Consider the following 10,464-nt stretch of genomic DNA (forward strand, 5'->3'; position numbering starts at 1 on the left):
AGGCGGGTGGGGTGGGGAGGCGAGCCGGGGCTGCAGCACTCGCCCGCTTTTGGGGGTTTGGGGGAGTTGGTGAAGTTGCTGCCGGGATGTGTCTTCCAGCGAGAGCCGCAGCTGCTCCGAAAGCTGCTGGGGAACGGGAGGCAATGTCTGGGCTTTCTTTCTGAGGTTGTTTTGCTCTTGTTTTCCTCCCCCCCCCGAGCGGAAAGGGGAAGGGGGCTTCTAGTCCTGTGTGCTGTCTTGTAGCAAATGGCAAGGCCAGAGGTTGGGCAGGCTGTGACCTTGGCCGGGGCGGACGGGACCCCTCTTTCTAGAAGCTGTGAAACGTGCTGGGGAGGAGGGACCTACTGCTCCGGGGCTGGATGGACCCCCCTAATGGGGGGATGGAAGCGCAAGGCACGCGCTTACTTCTTGCAAAGATCTTCAGGACCTAATTTGCCTGTCTTCTCCTGGGCGGTTTTGGTTTTGTGTGTGTTTTGGTTTTTTTTTTTCATTTGGCTTTTGTGTTCAAGTTTGTAACCATCTCAGAGAATTTATTCACAATCTGATTTTATTCCAGCTTGCTGGAAAAGTTGCATATCACCACTGACACGTTCCGCTCCTGTGCGTTCCTCCCAGTAGTAGAGTCAGTCCAGTAGTTGCTTCCCTTGCAGTAAGCAACGGGAAGAAGAGAACGTGCCTCTTTCTCGTTATCGGTCGCATGCCTTGCAGCCTGGGGTTTCAGAATAGCTCAGCACCATCTGCATGTAGACAAATGCCTCCTCCTGGGTGTAGCTGCACAGTCCGGGCTAGTCGCGTGTGTTCTGCCCGCCATGTGCGCGCACGCAGATAGCCGAAGTATTTGCTGCAGGATTGGAAAAGGTTCTTTAGCAACTACTGTGAGCTGATAACAACCCCTTCCGACAGTTATCTGTGGGTAGTGGGTGTTAGCAGAGTGAGTTGTCATATCTGTGGGCTTATGTGACTTCATGACCTGTTTTCATCACCTCTTTCTTCTTCCCATTGCCCCCTCCCTCTTTTTTCTTTTGCAGGGTGATCTTGAGTTCTTCTTAACTTGCTAGTGCTCAGCCTCCTCATGCCTCCATCTCCTTTAGACGACAGGGTACTAGTGGCACTTTCGAGGCCAGTGAGACCTCAGGATCTCAACCTTTGTTTAGACTCTAGCTATCTTGAATCTGCCTCTGCTGCTGGTGAGAGCCACTCCAGTCTGCTTGGCGCAGCTGTCGTGTCCCTAAAGACTGCTAATCTCACGTATATGCCCTCATCTAACGGCTCTGCACGCTCCGTGAGTTGTGGATGCAGCAGTGCCAGTTGCTGCACTGTGGCAACGTACGACAAGGACACTCAGGCCCAAACTCAAGCGAGCACCAGCAGCGCCAGTGCCGGAGCCTCCACCGCCTGCCCTGCCAACCAAATGGTCAACAGCAATGAGAACACCGGCAGCTTGAGCCCGCTGGGCGGAGTGGGGAGCCCGGTCTCAGGCACCACCAAGCAACTCGCTAGCATCAAAATCATTTACCCCAACGATCTGGCAAAGAAGATGACCAAATGCAGCAAGAGCCACCAACAGAACCAAGGGCCTGTCATCATTGACTGCAGGCCATTCATGGAGTATAATAAGAGCCACATTCAAGGGGCTGTCCACATTAACTGTTCTGACAAGATCAGCCGGAGGAGGCTCCAGCAGGGCAAGATCACCGTCTTGGACTTGATCTCCTGCCGGGAAGGCAAGGACTCTTTCAAGAGGATCTTTTCCAAAGAAATCATAGTTTATGATGAAAATACCAATGAGCCAAGCAGAGTAATGCCTTCCCAGCCACTCCACATAGTGCTGGAGTCACTCAAGCGAGAAGGCAAGGAACCCCTAGTCCTAAAAGGTAATTCTTCTCTTTGCCCATGTGTAACCTCGTGGTTTGCTTTGCAGTGTGTGTATTCTGCCATCAGCCTTGCTGATGGTTGAACTTCCAAAGCATGTGTGTGTTTCTAGGAAGCCCTGTGCGCTTTGAGTCACGGATGGCAAAGCAAATGTCTTCCATGAACATAGCGAGGAGATGCTTGCTTTCCTCTTACTGTTGTCCTTGACTAGCAGAAAGGGTGGGAACTGGAAGGAGAGGGAAATGTGCTTCCTGGTGTCTGTCTGTGCAGACAAAGAATTTCCCCCGGTGCTTGCTCTGAGTATTTATAGCCCCAGGGGCAGAGGTCCAGGAGGGTATACTTCTCTTTTAGCTCGTCAGACTGACCTTTACTTAGGAGACTTTATTTTAGTCTGTATAAAACTGAATTTGTAGGTGCTGGAGCTAGGCAGTGGAAGAGTAGAAGGGAGGAGGAAAGATGAGGGAGGCCGTTTGGTCTGAGGCATTGTGTCATGGACCAGTCAGCAAAACTTGAGGAGCAGTCAAGCCTTGTTATGGTGGTATGTGGCCAGAGTAATGGACAGAGGGAGATACTTCGTCTAAAAAGTCATCTGAAAGTGTTGTGTTTACATGTGTGCGTGCTTATATATGTGTATGACTTTACAGGAAAGGCTCCTGTTTTAATGTGGTGTTCGGTCTATCCCTCAGTGTTCTGGGGGAAATGAGCCCCACCAGCTAAGGCAGCATCCAAGGACACTTCCCTTTCTTCGCTTGATTCTGTAGCTCCTATTTATATCAGTGCTGCCCTCTAGATTGAATCTCCTCTCCATGGGTGTTTATGCCATTCAGAGGCATGGTTGGCAGAAGCTGGCTGCGGCTCTGCGCAACTTGTGGAAAGAGTTGTTGCTTAGATCACACTGTATGTATCTAATTCACTTATTTTTTTCTGTACAGCTTACTACTTCTGACGTGCACAACATGGCAGGAGCATGGATTGGGCTGATAGTTTATCCCCTTTTCTGTTTAGGTTCAGAGCTTTATGGGAGCTAAAGGTCCTGGGAGATACTCTTCTGTGGGTGTATCTTGTGGAAGCTTAAAATTGCACTGAACTGTTTTTTTTTTAAATTGCTTCCAGCAAGTGTATGGTTATGCTGGGTTTACTTTGACAGTTGTTACGGGTTCCCCGTATGCTTTTATTGAATCTCTCTGGTCATGATGGTGACCTTCATCTGTAAAAAAAAAAAAAAGGGGGGGGGGGAAGAGAGAAAGTGCTGTGGAGGGTAGAGGTTAATGCTGAAGTCCTGTGTCTCTGGCAGTAGTCGTTCTGTTGTACAGCTCTTACAACCGGATGTATGGTTGTAGTCTGGAAGCCTTCCTATCCTTAGAAAAGTGGGATGCTGAAGGCGTCTTCTCTGTGCTTCTCTGAAAACACTGACGCTCCTGTGGCCCTCAAACCAGCAGTGTTTTAGTACCTGCAGTAGGAGGCCCTGGCTGAGATGGAGCCACAGAGCTGTAGCTGGGCAGCACCGAGCTGCCGGGTCCTGTGGGCAGGTTGTGGGCAGCCTCTTCTCCCGCCTTCCAGCCCTGGGTTGAACTGAGTGCTCGCGGGATTGCTTGGGCCGCTTCTGGTGTTCAGCCGCCGAGAAATGGTAGCGTCTGTTAGCAGAAATTCCCTGCCCCGACTCTTCTGCCAACAGATCTGGAAGCGTGCTAGAAGACAGAAGCAGCCCAAATCCTTTGCTGTGCGGGTGTCGTGACCGACTGGGCCAGAGCAGACCTCACCTGGGGAAGCGTGTAGCGAGGAGCTCCCCCATCACCTTAATTCCCCTCCCCTCCTTTGAAGTGGGGCTCGAACGGGGGTCGGCCGGTGTCGAGCACGCAAGAAAGCGTTATTTAGGAAGGCCGTGGCTAAGTTTCTGAGCCCGAGGAGCGGCGCTGGCGGTGCTTGTTATTTGGTTTCACTTGTCAGACGGCGTTTTCTCCATCGCGCCCCGGCACCCCGGGAGCTGACGCACGCACGTCCCTGGGTGCAGGCTCCGAAATGAAACCGGGGTAGCTGGGGTGCCCTCTTTGCCTCCGTTCGTTATTTCGAGCCGTTTCTCTTGCTGGCTGCAATCCGGTCCTAATTTATTGCTGGCCCATCTGATCCCCCGTGTTGTGTTTGCAAACACTGGTTGCTAGCCTGGCCATCCAAGTTTGTCCCCCTGATCCGGTGCCACCTTCTCCATGTTTGGTGCTGCCTGTCAGCCCGCGGCCCCGTTGCCGTTTTCGTGGCACGGTGTCGCGTTGTGGGGCGAATCCGATCGGCAAAGCTGAGGGTTGGGTTACAGCTTTGGCTCGCAGTGCGTTGGGGTAGCGACTTGGCCCCGCGTGCGTTTGGGTTTTGGGTGCCTGAGTCTTTCTAAGCAGCAGAGAATCTCTGTGCTGTTTCCAAAGGCCAGGCTGTGATCTATAGATAAATGTATGTATGGGGTACCTTATTAGGCTGAAGTCAAAAAGAGGTGGCCTGATTTATTTTTAATGTAGCAGAGCGATATATAAACTAGCACTGGGACAAGGGGTTTTACATATGCTGTAATACGGGGGGGATTTTAAGACCTCCGTTCCTCCCCTCCTATCCAGGACCCTCTTTGCTGCTTCCTTTAACATGGAGCATTTGTTTTGGTCATAAATGTAACATTTGCATAATTTTGATTTAAGGTCTTTAGAAGAAAGACTTGCTTATTTCTTTGTTCCCAAGGCACAGCAGCACTTGAGACAGGCGTAAACCCCCTATTTTTACAGAAGAAAAAAAAAAAACCACATACTTCACAGTGCTGCTACATGGGCTCTAGCAGCCTAAGCTGCCAGGGCTGGAGCTGCTGCTCAGCCTGTTTGTGTACGAAGTAGGAAGAAATCATGTTTCCCCCCCAGCACCCACACACCTTCGTACTAGACCGTGGTGTTGCATGTTTACTGAAACCTTTAGGTTTCCCTTTTTGTGGATGCTTTTTTTTTTTCTTTGCTTAGTATTGGGAAGGGGAGGAGGAAAAACCAGTGATGTGAGCCCAGCGTCCCTTCTGCTTGAGGCCAATGGCAAAGCTGTTGCTGAATTTGGGGAGGGGGAGCGTGGCAGTGCGGCCTCGGGCTGGCTCAGCAGCCCTGGCCCTCCTTGGTGCGGTTGTGCCCCTTTGTCTCCCCCAAACCCAACAGTGGAGCATCTTCCCTGAGCATCTCAGCTCATAGCAAAGTGGCCTGGAGTCTTGGGGGCTTGTGTGCTTGAGTTTCCTACTGGGACCTAAAAATAGGAAGTGGGAAACTCATTTGCATTCAGATGAAAAGTATTATTTTACCCAGAATGAAATGTTTAGGTTTGGAGTTGAGTGTCTCTTTTTTTTTTTTTTTTTCCCAAGTTAAATTAAATCTTTCAATGAAAAATTGAAGAGGTTGTGCCAACACATCTCAGCAGCTTTTAACACAAGAGGAGTAGCCTTTGTCTCCCTGGCCGGTGTCTTGGTGGTATTGTCTTCATCCTGCCCTTCCTCCTCTGCCTTCGAGTCCCAGCAGCGGGAGTCTTGTGAATCCGCTGAAGTCGTGTGTTAGGTTTTTAAAGGCTTCTGTGTTTGACTGTGGGGAAACACCGAATTCAAAAGCAAAGGTGCAAAACATAATTTGGCAAATAATTTTTTTTTTCCCCCTACTGTGTGCTGTAACCTGATGGCTGGACTGCTGCAAGGGGGATGGGGAGGAACCGGCTGGTGGTGATAACAACTGGTTGCTTCTCTGTTATTGTTCCTGGTCTGAGGAGCTTATTCATGCTCTGGCTTTCAGTCTTCTCATTGCTCATCTAACAGGGAACTAAATGAAGTGACTCGCTCTCATTATAGTGGGGAGTACAAGACCTGCCAGCAAACCACTTCATGCTTTCTGCCACGGTCTAAGAATAGCTTCAGACCTCTTACCACACCAAAGTCGCGTATCAGCAAAGTTGAAACAACCACAGAGGCACCTATAAAAGGCATAAGTACCTGTTTTATGTTGTCCCATGTTCGTGTAAAATGCTATGATCACTGTTGGTCAGGATATACCATGGATTATTTGTCGTAATCTCTTGTGAATAGATTATTAATATTATTAATTATATAATTTAACAGTACTGGTGTTACTTTAAATGCTAATTGGATTAAACTGCAGAAATGTATTTGAGAGTAAAACTTGATGCAATGTTCAACAAATCCAGCTGACCAACAAGACACGTGCCTGGCACTTATTTCCACCACAGATCTCCAGTGAATAATTATTAGGTCATGGTTGTAATAGGGAAATGTGTATTTTTAAGTGTTAAGTAACACATGTGAAATGTCCAGTGTGTTTAAAACTAAAGTGTGTTCCCTCTGCACTGCAGGGGAAGTCTGGCCCCGTCAGTCACTGGGGAAAGAAACTTCTGCTAACTCTATTAGGGCTGAGATTTCACCTTCAGTTTTCAGACTCTGATTGCTGGACCTTAAAAAAAAAAAGTATCTCTTTCTCCACTGGAATAGATAATCTTATTGGCCATAACACCTGGAAATTGGTTGTGTGTCTATACCTCTTGCATTTAGATAAATGGGGGCAGTACTGTGGTTGGAGACCACAGTTTTTTCTGTACTTTGAGGGGATGCTTTCGCAGAGGAGCGTACCGCTAAACTTCGCCTGTTCCACAGTAATGGAAAGTGTAGCATTTCCTCCTAGATGATGGCATCTGAGGGCTTGAAGGGCTGGCTTGCACAGTGCCTGACGCATTTTAACTGTCCTTGGGGGAAGAGAGCAATGACACTGCCTTAGAGAGGAACAGGAAGGAGATTTTTTTTTTTTAAGCTCTCCAGCTTCTTATACCCTTGGAAACCAAACTAAGAGTCAAGAAGCAAGCCACTACATTAGGCAAGTATCTCTGATGGTTGTAAAGAAAAACCTGTCTCCAGCTCTGTTTAAACTGGGGGGCACATCCCCTGCAATGTTCCTGGTAGGTAGCTGTTGGGTTATAATTAGCTGACTGCCTCATGTGCTGCCCTTACCCTGCTGGAGGTGAGACACCCTACTAGTAATACAGAGTTGCTTGCTGGTGTGTCGTCTGGCTTTTTACTCTTAAGGTGAGCACAGCTTTTTTGAGAGGCTCAAAGTGGAAGAGTAGCTGTAGTGGAGGTCTGAGTGGTGTCTGGATGCCAATTAATACAGATAAACTTTTTTTTAGGACCTATGCATGGGTTGTTTTCCTTCTGAAGGGGCAGCCAATGTTTTTACTGTGCTCAGGAGAACAAAAGTGTTAGTGAGACTACCTTGGCTTTACCATGCATTTGAAGTGAGGAATCAGCTGCTTGTCTTTAGGCTGACTCTTTCTTCACTCTGTGAAAAGCCACATTTATAATTAGCCTTTTTATTTATGCAAGCAACTCTGAAGTGAAGAAATGCCGTAAATAGGAGCAGCATGCACACAGTCTTACCGTTTGTCTGTTTTACATGTTTACCAGCCAACCAGGAGAGAAATACTTCTCAGATATTCAGCATGGGCTTGGAGGACTATAGAAGTCATGCTGTTCCAAGAAATAGATTATGATAATCTATGAAGATGACCTAACGCGTTGTCCCTTTGTGCATAAGATAAGATTATGCGTGGTGCCTTGGCCTTGTTGGCAAGTCTCTGGTGGGCCTGGGGGAGCGCTGGCTACAGAAATCACAAGGCTGACCTGAATTATTGCGAGCGGTTGTTTTCCTGGAACTTTGTTTCTAGGTACTCCCCTGAATATGTCTTCAGTGTTTTTTAAACGCCTCTGTACTGTAAAAGTTAAACTCTTTTTGAGGTTCTTGTTATCACAAAGGTGTTTGGTAAGCTGGGGCTTGAAGAAGAGTGGTGGATATTGTGGATGTCACCTTTCTGCTCCTCCCCTAAAAGGCAGAGCTGGCAGAGAGTACTGTTGAGAGGAGGCTGGATAAAGGTGCTGTCTTGAGCACTGCACTCGCTTCTGCTTCAGCTGGCACGTCTTTTGGGTGGCTGCCTTTCACCTGGTCTTGATCCAATGAATGGTGAAGGTTATGGTGGTAAAGCTGACGTGCACCAGTGCCTTTGGGTTCGGCCACCAGTCCTGGCTGTGCCTCTCAACGCACTCTGTGTGGAGGCAGAACGGAGAGCTGCTGTGAGCAGGAGGCATGGAGGTGTTCGGTGGAGTTATTTCTGCAGCTGGAAAGTCCCAGGGTGCTTGTGGTTCCTGTGTGGGATGTCTGATCAATGCTCTGTGCTCCAGTAGCTTCAGTAGTGAAGCTGTGGGCTTTTTCTTTTAATGCCTTGTGACTTTTTAGTACAGGAAGCTCTTTGCTTCAATTAATATCTGTAATTAAGGCAACTGCACATCTGGAGGCATCTCTGCCCATGGGAGGCTGGTTTTTGTGTGTCCTTCTCTGCTCTGAAAGATGTTGGTTCCTCAGGCGCATATGTCCCTCCAGAAGGTGGTCTCTGACTTGGTTCTGGACCTGTACAGCAGCATTTTAGGGCTTGAAGGAGCAGAGAGGGGAGATGTAAGTGCCTGTTCCCTGTGGTGCAGAATGGGGGCAATCTGGCTAGAGGGATGACTGCCTAGAGAGCAGGGCAGTCTTGGGGCCGGGGAGCTCTGGCAAAGGCCGTGCAATGGTCCTTCTCCAGCTCTTTGACTAAGCATACACAACAGACTTGCTCTGAAGACTTGGACAAGTCATTTCAGTCTGTCTGGGTTTTCTTTTTCTGTCCTCTGCACCATTTATAACACTGAGCTCCCTCTCTTGTTGCCATCAGTGTCAAGTGTGGCTTACCCAGGTTCATCCACCGTCACAGCAGTGCACTGGAACAACGCAGCTGCCTCTTGCAGAAAGTTCAAGACAGGCTTGGAAGCACCCTCATCCCCTTGTTCCTTAGCAGCAGTACGTCTTTGATACAGTGATAAACTGTAGGCTTTGATTTGCCCCTAGGGTGTTTTTGTTCTTTTAAAAATTCAAGGTTCCTTTTCATGTCTTTCTCTGCTTGGGTGAGCACGTTATCTCCTTTCTAAAGGAAAGCTCCGCTCCCAGTGAAGAGACCAAGATCCGTAAGGGGCACATGCTTATGATCTCCTGGCACTTGGTTTTGATGGTGCCCCTAAATACATGTCCCAGGGGAGTGTGTGCAGAAAGACCTGAGCCAGCAAGTCTGCGGGGAGCAACTGAGTGTCACCTAGTCCCACTTGTCCTGAAGGAATGAGCCTCCGATTGCTGCTGCTGCAGCAACACTACACAGCTCCCTTGGCTGGGGTCCAGCCAGCTCATGTGTCCCTGCACTGGGCTGTCCCCACCGGAGGGGTCTGGGGTTAGCGCAGTCGGGGTGACTATAAATCTGTCATCACCTTCCGCTGGGGGGACACGGGTGTGCTCAGTTGGTGGGAGGGCTTGGGAGTCACTGCTCCCACTAGGGTTAGATGCTGCTTTGCATGAGTGCATCACTCTGTTTCCAAGATAGTGGCTTTGAAGGAGGAAATTGGAAAAAATAAATTGAAAAGATAATTATTAAGTGATGTGAACATGTTGGTTCCAACTCTTTTACTATGCTCTAGCTTAGAAAGCCTGCAGCGTGCCTGGTTTAATTCCCACTTGATTCACTGCAACTGAGAAGAACCACTTCCAATTAAAGGTAATATAAAAAAGAACAAATGTTACACCTTGTCCATATGTGAATTAACATATATATATATAATTTACAATGGCTTAGAGATTTGGAGAAAAGAAGATAACTTGCAAGCTGCTGTTATATCAAGTGAATTGGCTGTCTCCAGTTTATTATGACAAAGTGTGATACTAAGCTGTGTGTAAGCAGTTGAGCAATGATGTTTTAAAGCAAAAGCTGTTGTAATAGCAGTTGACCTGTACTGTGGTGGTGATGGTCTCTAATTCTTCTTGGTCTCTGCTAAGATAATGGGAGTCTATCTGTTCAGTTGGTGGAAACTTAAGAATAAGCCTTTTGCTGCTGCTTAGAATTTGCAGGCGTATTTTAGGTACAAAACCACTTAATGTGATCGTTTAACATGAGGTTAATCGTAGCTTCATAGGTGTTTGTGTTTAGTCCTGTAAGGCAGCATGACATCTATGAGGGATAACAGCGTGCTTAATGCTTCTGGGAAATGTTAGTGTTAACTCACCTGTGGAGGCAAGGAGACCCAGGCTGGTTTTGGTCGGGCTGAGGAGATTCTTTCTTTGATTGCTATTTAGCTCTGGATTCTGTAAATATGTCTTTTTTTTTTTTTTTTCCTCCTTCCCTCGACTGGAGTGTATGGGTGCAAACTGGGTCAAGCTTCTCTTGCCTCTTGGAGTTTTTAGGGTCAAGCCATGCCCCTAACTTGACTGTTAGGACTGGGATTCAGGTGCTGGCAGGGCTGTCCCTACGTTTGTGTCAGCGTGGGGGCTGGCTTGCACCATGCTACTTCCAGTTTGCTGGAAGTAAACTTCTAGTTTGCTGCTTTTATTTTTGGACAGTGTAGCACTAGGATATGTCAAGACAACACCCTTCCTTTTCTTTGGGTTTTCTTCATGTGCTTTGAAATAATTTGCTGGAAAGTGTCAAATCGGAGCCAGCTATTATTATTATTATTATTATTATTAT

At 47.9% G+C, this 10,464-nt stretch overlaps 1 protein-coding gene across 1 annotated transcript; it reads left to right on the forward strand.

Annotated features, from left to right (window-relative positions):
• Positions 1 to 1,030: 1,030 nt before the first annotated feature.
• On the forward strand, positions 1,031 to 1,874 carry LOC104614753 (dual specificity protein phosphatase 10-like; the record flags this gene model as incomplete). Its single annotated transcript, XM_010285519.1, has 1 exon — positions 1,031 to 1,874. A coding segment is annotated over exon 1 (802 nt), but the record flags the coding sequence as incomplete, so codon positions are not given.
• Between the last annotated feature and the right edge of the window lie 8,590 nt (positions 1,875 to 10,464).

The sequence above is a fragment of the Phaethon lepturus genome, unplaced genomic scaffold (assembly GCF_000687285.1).
Source record: "Phaethon lepturus isolate BGI_N335 unplaced genomic scaffold, ASM68728v1 scaffold45040, whole genome shotgun sequence".
NCBI lineage: Eukaryota > Metazoa > Chordata > Aves > Phaethontiformes > Phaethontidae > Phaethon > Phaethon lepturus.